The sequence below is a fragment of the Rhinichthys klamathensis genome, unplaced genomic scaffold (genome assembly GCF_029890125.1).
Source record: "Rhinichthys klamathensis goyatoka isolate OS25496 unplaced genomic scaffold, OSU_Roscu_1.1 h1tg000074l_1, whole genome shotgun sequence".
In the NCBI taxonomy this organism is placed as follows: domain Eukaryota; kingdom Metazoa; phylum Chordata; class Actinopteri; order Cypriniformes; family Leuciscidae; genus Rhinichthys; species Rhinichthys klamathensis.
The window spans coordinates 344,911-361,044 of record NW_026606617.1 but is presented as its reverse complement, the minus strand read 5'-3'; the positions used below and the strand labels follow the sequence as shown (position 1 = coordinate 361,044).

The 16,134-nt window shown below is 39.1% G+C and overlaps 1 protein-coding gene across 1 annotated transcript in view; it reads right to left on the bottom strand.

Annotated features, from left to right (window-relative positions):
- Positions 1-48: 48 nt before the first annotated feature.
- The window catches only part of si:dkey-16j16.4 (uncharacterized), a 41,322-nt gene continuing 25,236 nt past the window's right edge, over positions 49-16,134 (bottom strand). Inside the window, exons 4-5 of the mRNA XM_056250752.1 lie at positions 11,455-11,508; positions 49-243 (exon numbers count right to left, since the gene is read on the bottom strand). Coding sequence (XP_056106727.1) covers positions 118-243; positions 11,455-11,508 — 180 coding nt within the window. The 3' untranslated portion in view covers positions 49-117. The remainder of the gene's footprint in view (positions 244-11,454; positions 11,509-16,134) is intronic.

The window sequence follows — 16,134 nt, the reverse complement described above, 5'->3', positions numbered from 1 at the left end:
CGCGGGGCCTTTGCCTCTTATTTTGCAGGATATTAGTGTGAACAATGCAAACATACATTGTCTTTATGTTGGGAATTTTTGGTCCACAAGTGATGTTTCGTCTCTGCAAAGGTCCAGTCATGCACACGGAGGTTCCTCAGCGGGGATCAGGGGACTGCAGGGAGGAGCGCTGCTCAGAGGCCGGAAGGCGAAGATGGATGGATCGTAGGAGTATCGGGGTGCGTGACGGCCGCCACTCAGGTTCTGTGAGGGAAAAACATTAACAAGAAAAAAAAGATGAAGTGGGAAGTAACTGGGTTTGGTTTATTAGTCAAGTCAAGTCACCTTTAATTCCATAGCGTTTTATACAACACAGATTATTTCAAAGCAGCCTCATTATTCAGCTCAAGTCAGTTTAGTGTTAGTGCACTTTTTTTCCAATAACTGTAAAATTCTAGCCTGGCTAGACCACATGTTCATTTTCTCGTATTTGAGGCGTGGTTTACGAATGCCCAGAGCCGTTTATTGGGTGCTACGAATGTCTATCAAATGCGCCTGTACGTAGCTCATAGCCAATCGTTTCAATTATACCAGATGACGTATGTAGAGCGACAGAAATTAGACAAGGAAGAAGACGATGGGTCAGAGATTTATTTGTACACGATGGCGTGTATCTAACGGCCGTTTCACACCGCATGCGTGAGCGACGCGTATTTTTTTCGGCGTGCATGTTAATCAATGAGTGCATTCACACCGGGAGCGTCGAGCAGGAGCGGCGCGTGAGCAGCGGTGAAGCGGGGGTTTCGGCGTCGAATCTGTTTTTGCTGCACTGCTCACACTCAATTAAAGTGAAAGCACACTTTTGATGGACAAAAATAAATAAGATTTCACACAAAAAGTGCCCAAAATGCACAGAATAAGCTTGTTTAGTGAGTTTTAACAAGAACTTGAGTTGGCAAATAAAAGAAAATAAAGATTTATAGAAGATTTAGGCTACCCGGTAAAAACTTGTTTTTAATTATTCAGTTTGGGTGAAAGTTGTGTATTATATATAAAAAAAAACTAAAGTAAACTAGCCAGAAAATATTATATATAAACGTTCTTTTAGTTTATGTAACACACAGACAGCTACATAAGTTAGCTAGCACAACCCAAATCAAACCCGAGTGTGTGGTTTATTTGTGTGTTTTGTTTTTTATCCGCGGAGTTGCAGTCTTGTAAACATATCGAATGACTGAAACTAATAGATTGGAGCCATTTTCTGGGTTGTTTTGTTGTTTAACATTTATATGCGAATGTTGTACACCTCCTCATAACAAACTTTCAAGACTATCAATGTTATAAATGACCAACTTCTAAAAGCAAATGTATAGTTGTCTTTGTAAAGAATTACTCGCTTATATATGTAGCTTTGGAGCCGCTGCTGTGACACAGTACAAACGCTTCCAGTGTGAATACTCTCGCGCAGCTGCAGTAAACGGTGTAGTTACGCTGACGCGCTGCTCAAGTGCCGCTCACGCTTGCGGCTAGAAACGGACGGCCGTAAGGCTGCATGGAAAGGTAACTTCGCGTCTGCTGCCATGTTTGATCCATAGGTATAAACAAACTGCTTCGGTGTGTCGCATAGACGTCGTCATCGTCTTGCTGCTGCCTCCCCGTTCTGTGATTGGTTCCCTAGATGAGGCGAAAATCTGGTCCATGGTATCCAGACTGCCTAGCAGCGTGAATAAAATCACGCTGCGGCAAGGCAGCATGGGGAAACCCAGGGTAGTAAAATTCAACAATTATGAAACAAGTTCAATTCAGCTACAAGCAGCTCGACAGAAGGCTTTAGTCTCATTATTAAGCTTGAGTTAGTTCAAGTCCCCCTCTGTCCGTTACACGACATAGAACTCATGTTTAAAGGTGCAGTAAGCTATTTCTGAGAAACGCTGTTGAAAATGGGTCGGATAAAGCAGCACAACACACTTGTAGCCAATCAGCAGTGGGGGGCGTGTTCACTCATGATGGGGGAGGAGAGAGAGTGAGATTTGAAGAAAGACTGTAGAAAGAGAGATGGCTGAGAGACATTACAAAAGAGAAAAGTTCAGAGGAATATCACTGGATAAAGAAGGGTTACGATCAGGCAAGAGCTTTAGGACCCGCGTTAATATTAGAAAAGCTTTCCAGCGCTGGACAAACCTAAGCGAGAAGGCCTGGAAACAGGCTAAAGTTGCGTTGTTTCTGCTCCATACGCGAGTAACATTGTTTTTAGTCGCCAACAGCAGTAGGCCACCAGCTCCAGACAAACAATAGGCGTGTTTCCATTACAGATTTGTGCAAAACTTTTTCGATATTTTCTAAATGTCGATAAAAAACTATTGCGAAATGACGGCGTTTCCATTAACTGATGTTATGCGACTAAAGTGTCTTTTTTTCCTCTCGCGATAAGTCATTCCAAAAATCATGGCAACGGACGTTGGTAGGTTTATAGATAGCCTAGCTATATCAGAGCCACCGCACTAGACATTATTATTATTAATGGAAGGAGACGTGGTGTGTTATCCAAGCATTAATGGCAGGGAATGACACGAAGTTCCTGGGTGTTTCTCCCTTGTTTTTGCTCCGAGGTCTTGATTGTGGCATTTCTTTGAGGTTTATAGTCCAGTATAGGCTATTCCTGTAATTATTGTTTCTTTTATGAATTTAATAAAGAACTCTGTCTCGTACGTCCAAACGGTCAGTGTAGGCTACTTTTGTGTCCATTCGTTTTCCCTTATTTAACCCGTAATTGCAAAACAAAAAAATGAACGGTTGTTGTATTTTTAAAACGCAAAATTGAACACCAAAATTTTAATTTGAACTGTAGGCTACACCAAATGCTGCGCAAAAAAATAAATATATATATATATATATATATCGACGAATTATCAGATATTAGTTTATGACTTTTTGCCCCTTTATTAAACATTTAAAATATTCACAAATTAATATGGAAAAAAATGTAGATTTTACTGGTTTTCAAAGGCCAAATTAGAACCTAGAAACTACATTTTTCCCGCAGTGCTGGAAAAGAGTTAGCCTATAGGCTATGGTAAATGTGTCTGAAAAAATAACGAGGCATTTTAATTGTTTAGTAATAAACTATTGTTTTCCTAAATCAGTGTCGGCTAAAAAACATATCTCCATCTCCAACCCGAGAAATGCACCTTTCATATGGATTACGTAATCAGAAGGTATTAGCTTTAGATTCGAATTTGTTCGTTTTAAAGTGGACATTTCGAGCTTTAGCCAGGCGATATTTTGTTTCAGTTCTCGAGCTCCAGTTCACGGAGACCATGAAAGCGCGCCTGATTGTTTTATTTTATTTTACAAAAGCACAACGTTTTCTTGTTATTGTGAGTTTACGCAAATAAAAGTAGTTGCGAATAATGTATGGCCAGAAATAATAGAGTATTTTACGTTGTTTCCACTGTTGATAGGAAAATGCAAGTGTTCGCGCCTGTGCCTCCCTGCCATGCAGTGCGCGCTTCACACTTCGCACAAACACTTGGATATGCGTCAAAATCTTGTTTATTTGTGATAATCTTAGCCCTATTATTATTGTCCACCCTGTATTATGAATGAGATGTGACGAATTGCTTGGTTTCTTTTTTGGATAAAAGCGTCTTCTACATATGTTGCCTGATAAATGTTATAATAATGATGATAATTATAATTATTATTATTTGCGGACACGGACCCCAAACACACCGCGTCTTCTAAGTCAGGTGACTGTAAATGCGCAAAACCCGTTTCCATTGCAGTTTTGCGAAATATTCCTTTTTCGAATTGCCTGAAAAACCACCTCATGCGAGCGTAAAAACTTTTTTGCGATAAACGGGAGTTTTTGCGAAATGGACGTGTTTCCATTGAGCGTATTTTCAATTCGCAATTTCAATTTGCGCAATTTGAAGGGTAATGGAAACGCGGCTAATGACTCTCAAAACCAATTTACTCTTATGTACTGTATGTTCATTTTTTGTTCTTCCTTGTCATTCCTCCTCATCTTCGCTCTATTTTTCGCTAAGCATTATCTTGCTTTGCTTTTGAGAGAGACATCCACTATTGCATTGCATGTTTGTGCATTTTGGGGGCGGAGCAATGAAGGGTTTGTTTTGGGTTGATTTAAAATTTCAAGTATTCAACAACGGTTTTGAGAAATGACATACTGCAACTTTAATGTGATAGTTTCATCCTTTAATTCTACTATACTATAATTTACTGCTAATCCCAATATCCTTCACATCAAAGAATAAACATTTGTCCGTATTAATGTTTGTTATGTCCTAATGGTCTGGTGGTAGAATTTTTGTCCAAAGACGTTCATCAGTGATTTTATGTCAAGAGCGGGGACACGTTTGTGTGCATTGTGTTTTGTGATTTCACCGGAACGAATAGAGTCTCCGCGATGGAATGAAGCGATAGATTGAAGTGCCAGATTGCCTCTTATTTAACAAACAAACAAAATAAATACTCTGCTAGTCAAGTGGATAAAAAAAGAGAAAGATGCCAGTGACTTCTGGGGTATTTAATAATTTATTGTATTATTAATATTTTTTTATAAATAGTGGCATATGATTTATAAATAAAAATCTTTAGTATTTATATTTATGTATGCATATTTCCTTATTTTGTTATCAAGGATGCTGAAGTTCTAGATCTTCTGTACTGTTTTTGTTACAATTTTAATATGCTGTGTAGGGAGTTAAAAGCTATTTAAAATAAAGAGATTAAATTCGCCTAATCATACACTTGGGATAGAGTAACCAAAGAACAGATTAATATTAAGTAAATCAGTAAGTAACTAAGGGTACGTTTACACAACAATGAAAAAAAAAAAAGTGTTTTTGAAAAGTTATACAGACAACCTTATAATAAGGATCCCCGTTCACACGGATCTGCGAAAACAACTAAAGATTCTGTATAGTTCATGCCAGGCCAGTAGTTGGCGACGTCACTTTGTAACACATTATACGTGTCACCATTTTCACAAATCCGTGTTGTTGGTGTTTACATGGAGGCGATAACGGTATCGTTTTCAAAAACTTGCAACTTTCGAAAACAGTTTTCAGTTTTTAGTTGAAAAAAGTGTGTAAACATCCCCTTTTCTTTCAATATTCATCTGTCAAAATCTATCCAACTTTAACTTGCAAGTTGTTTAGTAGATACGCTACGGAAACATGCTGAACTTTGTCGAAAACCTCGAGTGTGTTGTCACTGGCTTACATGACCAAGATTATCTTTAAAACAAAACCTGAGTAAAACCAAATGAGCAAAAAACCTGAAAACCCCCAGAGAAAGGAGGGGTTCCTGTCCTGGGGAATGAAAGAAGTAGTTAATATGTTTCACATATGGTCAGCTAAATCTAGCCTGGCTTAAAATGCACAACTCAAAAAGATATACATGCGTATACCACAAGGTTAAGCTCTTTTCCTGTCAAATAGCCACTCTGTTTGAGGTTTTCAAATCCATCATGGGGCCAGATCAACACTTCATCAAAATAAAAAGAGTAGGCCTCAGGGTTTCATTGGATGCTACATGATCCCATTTACTTTCTACAAGCAGCTGTTTTCCATGAATCTCCCTCCAGGAAACAATGTTCTCAGTTTAATCAATTTAAACTGGTTTCATCCATGTATTGCTAACAGCAAATGACAAACCATCAAATGCTATTCTCTTTTTTGAGTTGTTAAGAGTTCAACAGGCCTTTAGACTGACAAATACCTGCAACTGTAGGAAGAGTAATTACATTATGACAAACAGCTCAGGCTTTTGTTTCCTGGTACATTTTACGAGTACATAATGCTTTTAAAACCTTACACTACACACCATACTGCGTATACATGGGAACGAATTAACCCCTCAACCCCTAACATATGTCTTGTCAACAAGTTTGGACCATCTAGGCGATGAGACGGTTTGTGTTCTCTGGCTTCATCCACCAATGACTTTCTTATCCCTCCTCCCTCCTTCTTTGGTTTCATTTCTTTCTCGTTTCTGAGCCCTCGTTCTCTCTGGTCTTGTCCCAGACCTCAAACCCCCATGATGGTTTTCTCTCTTCCCTAACTGGCCCCCTGATAGCCGCTTCCCACTCCATCTCGAGCTTTACCTGGAGCGTGGCCAGCAGAGACGGGGCCCGGAGATAAAGCCAGGGGCCCAAACACTACATACATGAGCAGAAGACCAGAGGGAATGGGAGAAGCAGGGAAAACCAAAAGAAAAATGAAATACATTTTCACAAACTGAAATACAAGAGAAACTCTAAACTAAAAATGTGTGCGTATGGCTTAAGGGTTTAACAGAAAAGGAATATATTCAGTAATAGTATCGATTTATTCGCGACGATCGGATCAACTGGATATTGTAACCATTTTTGCAAAATCAACAGTTATTGAACTGAACTGAATTTACATTGAGCTGAATAATGACAGTATTGTCTTCTTAAGAGCTGCTTTGAAACAATCGGTATTGTATAAGATTTTCTGGTCTATTTGTCTGTTTGGGAGAATACATCCCGCCTGTAGATGGCGATATAGCGAGAAACATGTAAGGTTGCCGATACTAGAGCTGCGTCTCAAATCGTCTGAGTACGCTGATTTCACTCAGCCGTTATTTTGAAATCGAAAGCGAGGCTCCGGTGGGAAGTAAACCGGAAGTGCCGCCTTTAATCATAGGAGAGTCGCGAATGCGATGGCGTATTGTTGTGTTTAATGTAGAAATTACATTAAGTTAATTCTAAAACAGTTATTCTAAAACAGTACATACATTTCTTTCATACTTTAGACTATATACTACGGAAGCCCTGAACCACAACGTAAGATAAAAAAAAATCTGTAAAAAATAAAATAAAAATTCTAATTAAATTTCGACTTTAACCTCGAAATGTTTCGACTTTAACCTCGAAATGTTTCGACTTTAACCTCGAAATGTTTCGACTTTAACCTCGAAATGTTTCGACTTTAACCTCGAAATGTTTCGACTTTAACCTCGAAATGTTTCGACTTTAACCTCGAAATGTTTCGACTTTAACCTCGAAATGTTTCGACTTTAACCTCGAAATGTTTCGACTTTAACCTCGAAATGTTTCGACTTTAACCTCGAAATGTTTCGACTTTAACCTCGAAATGTTTCGACTTTAACCTCGAAATGCTAGATTTTTTTTTTTTTTTTTTTTTTTTTTTTTTTTTTTTTGCGGTTCAGGGCTTCCGTAAAATACAGTGAAATTCATTTATAAATAAAATTATTTTTTATATATAATTCAGAACGTAAAAAAAACGCAGGAACGAACTATATACATGTCCTAGATTGGATATTAACATCCAATAGTGTAAATCGCGGCAGCAGCTTCATGTTGGTAGTCCGAGGCACTGTTGTCTATCTGTACTTCCGGGGTTCTTCCCACCGGAGCCTCGCTTTCCATTTCAAAATGGCGGCTGCGTGAAATCAGCGTGTAGGGCTGTGCTTAAATCCAACTTTTATGCCCTTCTCTTGCTAACTTCCCTCCGTCTCGTTCACTCGGATGTACGTCTTTGCCATTGGAGGAACACTTGAAATGTGTTTAAATGGAACACCTTAAGCTCTTGATAACTGGAGTCTGCAATGGAGCTGATTATTTATTTACAGTTATTTTCCTTATGAATTTGTTTTATGCACAATTCTAAAGGCCTGTATGTATGCTTGGAATGTTGAAGAAAATATATTTAAAATTACACAAGCAAAAATAACAATACCATAAACTAGAACTGTTTAGAAAAAACAGTCAGCTTAAGGTAGCTACAAGTATTAAATGCAGTTCAAATGTAAAAATAACTCCAATATCATACACTAGATGTGTGCGGGCTGTAATAAAATATGGCAATATTTTATAAAATATGTTACAAATAAAGATTAAATATGAGTCAACGATCAAGGACAAAAGGTAAAGGAAAGTGGGGAAGCAAAGAGAGAGTGGGAAGAGCGAAAGGAAGTTGAAAACGACAACAAGGCGGAGGAGTGAAACGAAGAACATCTTTCTCTCTGACTGTAGATCCTGCAACAGCCGGCACTCTATAAATGGAAAATGACTTCATCCTAACACACACACACACACTTCCTTCTCCCTCTCCCTTTTCATCCCTTGCTCCTCTCCTCACCTCTTTCCATTAATCTAATAAAATGGTCATCCAATCTCCTGCAGATGAAATGGAGGTTTCTGGATGTTCATTGGAGAGAAAGACCATTATGCATCAATTCTTTTGCAGTCTACAAGAGGAAAACCTGCATTTCTGGAAGCTAAAAGAAGGTTTTTTTTGTCGTTTTTTATTTATTTTGAATCATAACATTTCAGCACTGCAAAATTTGGACACTCAATATATTGGACATTTTGGTCACTTTAGATTAGGATCCAATTCTCACTATTAACTATGATTTTTGCCTCAATAAACTCCTAATTACTGCTTATTAATAGTTATTAAGGTGGTTAAATTTAGGTATTGGGTAGGATTAAGGGGATAAAGATTATGGTCATGCAGAATAAGGCATTAATACATGCTTTATAAATACTAATAAACAGCCAATATCCTAGTAGACTTTAGACTTAGACTTTACTTTACCGACATTTTTCTATTTTCATGCGTTATGCCAATTAACGTACACTTGCATCACTGGTAGTTCCTGTTGTGTTGGGTTAGACCCTACTCTGAAGTAGGAGCTTATTTTGATTTTTAAAGGTGTTCCTGTGACTAAAATCGTTCCCAGTTCCTGAGGTGTGAACACGCCAAAAAGCGGGAACTTCCACCAGTAGTTATATGAACTATGAAAACGTTCCTCCGGTGTGAAAGCCCCTTATATGGTTCATCTCCCTCTTTTAATGCAAGTCAATAGGATGTTTTTGCCCACTGGTGTAACGTGGTCATTGTGCTGCTTGATTATCATATTCATATACTGTGGTATTAACCCTGTAAAGCATATTTGATACATAAGGCCTCTAAATAATCAATATGATCAAAACATTGCCTTAAACATGTTGTACATGCCTTCTGTCATCTGACTGATAGTTTATACTTTTTTATCAAGTTAAAAGACTTTAAGTATAATTACTTAAATTACCCCTTTTTTGCTGTGAAATCATCACTGATTTTTATAAAGTAAACATAAGAATAACTTAGATATCGTTAGTAATATTTAGGTTTACTTGGTTGTCCATACATAATTTTATAGAAATGTTAAAATGTAAGTATCAAGTAAAATGTAAGATGAAATCTAAAAAAATTCTATATGGATATTAATCAAGTAATCCTAAGTGGCTTCAGTCCAGTAAGTTCATCGTGAAATATAACTAACGATATCAAAGTTATTCTTATGTTTACTTTATAAAAATCAGTGATGATCAGCATGCTTTTGAGGAATGTTTATTTGTACATTTCTCAATTGCAAGCACAGAGCTTTTATCATAGAACTAAGCTTTTAAATATCATCTTACTAAGACATATTATTGGAAGATGTAGAGTGACAACTAATATTTATATGCACTTTTTGTAAGTATCTGATTTATTTACATCAAGCTATCAAAATTTCATGTAACCTTTTGGCCATATAAATATCAGCAACCGTGCCATATTGCATATTTTTGCTCAGTTTGGGGCTGTTTTTTTTCCTCCTCAAGAATGAGCTCCATATTCACTATATCATAAAATTCTGATGTATCAAATACGATTTTTATCAAAAGTCAAATATTACTTTTTTTTTATTAATAATTTGCCTAAAGGTTCAATAAACTGTTCCATTAAAAAAAAAAAGATTTTTCTGACTATTACTACTAATAAAAACTATTCATTTATTTGTATTATTCTGACCTTCACAGGGTTAAATGTTACCGAAAGGTATTCCAAAGAATCTGGTAAGGGGCCCCTGCGAGATGAGACAGATTGTGTTTGTAATTCCAGCGGGCTGGTCTGCAGCCAGTGTTTCCCATGAGTGTTCCAGTTCCTGTGCCATGCAAGCGGGAGTCACTGTTCTGCAGTCCAAAAGGTGGCGAGCTCCTGATGACGTCACACACTGGCATCGCTCAGCTCGGGCCTTCTGGAGCAGTCTGAGGAGTGCCAAAGACACAGCCGGGGTCCAGGGCCATGGCTATGAGGGTCAGCGGGTGCGCTTCGGCCCGGCTCCAGCGCACCGTGCTCACGGGTCAGGCTTTTAGAAACCAATCCAAACACTCGCATTCAAAGCATTCATGCTACTGTATTGACCTGATCCAAGACCAGGATTACAAAAACATTTACAAATAATTTAAATTTAACTATTTGAAAAATGCCAGAAAAGAAGAATATATATATATATATATATTAGTGCTGTCAAACGATTAAAATATTTAATCACGATTAATCGCATTAATGTCATAGTTAACTCGCGATTAATCGCACATTTTTATCTATTCTAAATGTCTCTTGATTTCTTTTTGTCTCAGTATTTTTTCTCATTTTAAAGCTCTTATCAACATGGAAAAGTGGATCGGCTTGCTTTGTGCAAATGTTTTTTATTGAAAACAACATTGGCATATACGGTGTTCAATTTCACACTAACATTCTCACTTGGAGCAAATAATCTCTCACACAATGTAACACTGTCCATCAATGAAAGGGTGAAAGAAATACTGAAGAGGTCCTGATATTGACGAGGGGGCGGAGAATTCGCATGTGTGTGTGTGTGTGCTTGGCCATCAAGTGGTATTTCAGACTGGACGTGCTGCGATGATGATAGCTCAGTTCACAACGACAAAACACACAGATCACTTTGGTCTTGTCAATGGAACCATTTGGCAACTTTTTAAAAGTAAACTTTCCATTCAGAATCTTATTGGCATCCATTTCGGCGTCTCGCGCTCGTCATCCACTCAAAACGTAACGTTAACCTACTATTTGGCCGGCTCGCAAGCCCAAACGAGTGTATGCGGCGTCGTGCCTGTTGTTGTTTCCGGTCTAGCTAGATCCGGTTGCGCTTTGGTCGACGAAGCAACAAAACGTCCTCGCGCGGCGCAAGCCATTGAAATAAATGGGTTTCATAGCGCAGCGCCGCGCCGTGCATGCCGCGTCCTGTTGCAAAAGCATGTGAAAAAAAAATACAAAGTTTGCTAGGCCAAAAAGACCGTTAATCGAGCGATAAAACAATTGACGCCGTTAAAATGGGTTTGCGTTAACGCCGTTAATAACACGTTTTACATAAGCAATGCTTCTATCGCTTGTTTCTGCTTCTTTACCTGTGTTTTGATCAGGAGATTCTGTTCTCTTTCAGAAGATGTGTAATAGCACCCCCTACACGTATAACAGTGAAAACACGGATTGCGGGAAAACTCAATGGCGGGGAAAGAGTTAACGTGTTCTGTAAGTGTGCTTTAAGTGTCTGAATTCTTTTGTTTTGTTTTGTTTGGGTCACTGTATGAAAAAAAACAGTTTGTTTGTTTTCTTTTGAAACACTCACCCGAATCTTGATAGTCCTCGTTTTCCCTCCACAGTTCTTTTTTAGAAGCATTTTCTGAAGCAAAGAGCAGAAAGGAGAAAATATGGTTAAAAGGAATGACATAAACCTTCCATAAGTCTCACATGTTGTCTATGCACAGCCGAACTCCACACACCAGCTTCAACACACACACACCGAGGAACGAGTTTCCATATTGTCAGTGTAAACATTTACTGCTTTTTTGCCCTTGAGCTGTTCTGGAAGATCCCTGGAAGCTCTGGGCCACTGTGGCTACCCAAACTAATGGGTCTTTTATGTAACAGAGCAAAACATCCTGTGGGCCGCCCTTTCAGGACAAACGTGGAACTCAGTTTAGCACTAACAGTAGAGTTCTGGGTAAAGAAAGCAAACAGAGGCAGCGTGACTCAATAATAGCAGAGGTTAACTCGGATTCTTTTCAGGACAAAGTCTAAGCGGTTCATTACAGTACTTCTGCTTAAAGATTACAATACATTTATGATTTTAAAAAAAACTACAGGCAATGATAAAGGAATAATTTGGCCAAAATTAAAATACCCTCATTTCAAACCATGTGACTTTCTTTTTTGTGTGGAACAAAACAAGGAGATATTTAGAAGAATGTCCAGACTGCACAGGGACCGAGACTGTGAAGCACAAAAACTGACAAACGTGCAGTTCATAAAAAGTAATCCAAATGACTCTTTGGATTAAATGATATTCCGAGTCTTTAACTAGAGATGCTCCAGTCACCCGGCCATCGATCGGAACCGGACGCTTTTTCTCCAAACATACGTTTTTGGTTTTATTTTGGCCGATCTCTGTTCCAGACTTGCAGACAAACTGCATTGCAATCATTTCCCAAAATGTCATTTGTGTGGATTTTTATGAATGTATCTGTCTTCAGAAAAGTTTCAATGGCATTTTCTTTTCCCCTGACCTCCGTATAAAGCAGTGTTTTATAAGCGCAGAGCTGCTAACCCTTTCAGAAGCGCCACCTACTGTCACAGACTGAATTAGCATTTTCTTTCAGCCTGTCTGCTGTTTTTGTTTTGTGCAGGTATGTGTTTTATGTAGCAATTTCATAAAGCTAAAATGAGACTATTCTCCCTGTGCTTTAAATATCGTTTCAATAGAATTTAAATCAAAAACAACTGCTCAATTGTGACAGCGGTTGCCTCAAATGTCAAATGGCTACAGCTATTTGTTTGTTTGTTTAAGGCCAGTTTGGCCTGTAGTAGAGCACAAACAACAAATACATTTGCTTAAAGAAGAAAAAACCCACAACCGGTATCGGAACCCATTTGCTTGTAAAAATTAAATAAAGAATTTTCTTTAAAAAACCAGCAATAGGAATTGGCCATGAAAATTATGATTGGTGCATCCCTATCTTTAAGTCATTAATCACTGAACATATACACTCACCGGCCACTTTATTAGGTACACCTGTCCAACTGCTCGTTAACACTTAATTTCTAAGCAGCCAATCACATGGCGGCAACTCAGTGCATTTAGGCATGTAGACATGGTCAAGACAATCTCCTGCAGTTCAAACCGAGCATCAGTATGGGGAAGAAAGGTGATTTGAGTGACTTTGAACGTGGCATGATTGTTGGTGCCAGAAGGGCTGGTCTGAGTATTTCAGAAACTGCTAATCTACTGGGATTTTCACGCACAACCATCTCTAGGGTTTACAGAGAATGGTCCGAAAAAGAAAAAACATCCAGTGAGCGGCAGTTCTGTGGGCGGAAATGCCTTGTTGATGCCAGAGGTCAGAGGAGAATGGCCAGACTGGTTCGAGCTGATAGAAGGGCAACAGTGACTGAAATAACCACTCGTTACAACCGAGGTATGCAGCAAAGCATTTGTGAAGCCACAACACGCACAACCTTGAGGCGGATGGGCTACAACAGCAGAAGACTCCACCGGGTACCACTCATCTCCACTACAAATAGGAAAAAGAGGCTACAATTTGCAAGAGCTCACCAAAATTGAACAGTTGAAGACTGGAAAAATGTTGCCTGGTCTGATGAGTCTCGATTTCTGTTGAGACATTCAGATGTTAGAGTCAGAATTTGGCGTAAACAGAATGAGAACATGGAACCATCATGCCTTGTTACCACTGTGCAGGCTGGTGGTGGTGGTGTAATGGTGTGGGGGATGTTTTCCTGGCACACTTTAGGCCCCTTAGTGCCAATTGGGCATCGTTTAAATGCCACGGCCTACCTGAGCATTGTTTCTGACCATGTCCATCCCTTTATGGCCACCATGTACCCATCCTCTGATGGCTACTTCCACCATGTCACAAAGCTCTAATCATTTCAAATTGGTTTCTTGAACATGACAATGAGTTCACTGTACTAAAATGGCCTCCACAGTCACCAGATCTCAACCCAATAGAGCATCTTTGGGATGTGGTGGAACGGGAGATTCGCATCATGGATGTGCAGCCGACAAATCTGCGGCAACTGTGTGATGCCATCATGTCAATATGGACCAAACTCCCTGAGGAATGCTTCCAGCACCTTGTTGAATCTATGCCACGAAGAATTGAGGCAGTTCTGAAGGCAAAAGGGGGTCCAACCCGTTACTAGCATGGGGTACCTAATAAAGTGGCCGGTGAGTGTATATACATACATACACGTCATGCGTCTATGACAACACACCATAAATGACAACAGAAATAGGTATAATGCCCCTTTTTACAATATGTAAACAACTACTCTTCCTCTTCTCAACAGGGACTGTGTGTTCCCGGGGGCGGGGTTTATGTACATTTTAGGGTTAGTGATGTCACTAACCCGGGAGGAATGTCGACATTTGTTGTAGTCCTTAAAAAAACGATTTCTTTAAAAGCAAATATCTTCCTTTGAGCGTTGTAACTTTGCAGATGTTGTTTATCCTCAAACAGCAACATTACACACTAACTAAAGTTAGAAAAGTGAAATCATAATCAACCACCCCTTTAACTTAGAGAGCATTAAAAAACATTAAGGACAGGGTTTTTCATTAAGGTAAAAACAACCAGCTTCAAAGTTTATATATTATAATAAATTCATGGCAAAAACCTATAGGCAATGACAGATTAATGCACATTTCAAGCAGTCTCTTTGTTCTACAAGGGAAACTCCCAGGAATTGTCAAATTTGTCCAGATCTGCGTGACTGGAAGGCAGCCATGGTTAAAGCCCGGGTGAAGTCTGAAATGAGCTCGGCCTCATTTCAAAGTTCCCAAAAAAGGAGATAATGTTTGTCAAGCTCACTCAACCATGGCGGGCAGCATTTAGACATCTGTCAGACAGACCATTCATTTCGCTTGAACAATAGCTGGACCCCTGCGTTTGAGATTTAAGCAACTGCATATGTGCAGGAATGGATTAGTTGGTAAGGATTAATAATGAAAAACTAACACGACTGTCGCCCAAATGTGGCTCAACGTATTAACATAACAGCTGCCGTATATAATTAAATGTGTGATGCATAGTAGAGTGAGGCTGGACATGGATTATTTCATGTTTAGTACTAAAGGCAATAATGACGACTTATTACGTTTGATTTAAAGTGCTTTTTTGAATATTACCTTTCATGCAGTGTGTAATATAGTTGTTGGTGAATGTAAAATGTCTGGCAAAGTTTTAAAGATCAAAGCGCACGACAAATAACCGCATTGTCTCCTATAAGAAATAATTGATTCTGAACCGCCGTAACGAGTCGTCAGCAATTCCAGTCTCACTTCCTGTTACAAACCTACGTAACAATGTAACAAATTTGCATAAAGCCAGCCTGTGGTCTTCATTGGCTGCCTGCAAATGTCTACTTTGCCCCGCCCTCAAACACTGTAGTTGTAGCTGAGACTGGAAGAGTTAATACAGAAAAAACAACGCCAACGTTACTGTTCGTTTCGAACAGGAGCCAAAATTCAGATATGATAATGGCCGTTTAGTTTCCGAAACGCGCTGTAAGCGGTAGACCAATCAAAACAGACTGGGCCGTTTAACCAATCAGAGCAGAGCGGGCTCACGGAAAAGAGGGGTTTAGAGAGACTGAATCTTCAAACTAACAGTTTTCAGACTCTTTGAGAAATGAGGTAGTGTGCAATGTATTTTATGAGAAAATTAAAGTTTTTTTTTTACCTTGGATGCGTGTAAAACTATTGTAGGAGACTGAAAATGAAATAGGAACCTTTAAAATAGCATATTGGGGCACTTTAACAGAGTTGAAGCAAAATGAGCTTTTAGCAGTTAACTTGAGTAGTCTCCCACATTTTGTTTTTCCATCACCACCTCCCATTCCACTTGACCGAGCACACACACACAGTGGACTCAGAGAGTCATATGGTCCTCACAGGCCTCTTCTCTCTCTGTACTCGTCTTTTGGCTCTTTACTTCTCCACGTGTCCTTTGTTTTAACCTGGCACAATCTGGCCTGTATATTTGAACACCTGAAGACAAAACTACTAGGTTAAAACTACAAGGTTTTTTCCCACTTTGCCGTTTCATTCACTCAGAGATTCAGGCTTTTGTTCAGAGTGAGGGAGGGGGGCTGACATCTGTCATCCTCTCTTTCTCTCTGGAGGTGGCGGGCACAAAGCCCTGGAGCACATGGACTTGTCTGAGTAAGTGTAGTTTCGTGCATTTGTCTTGCATTGTTTTCAAATTCAGCCATTGAGTTGACAAGGACTGTT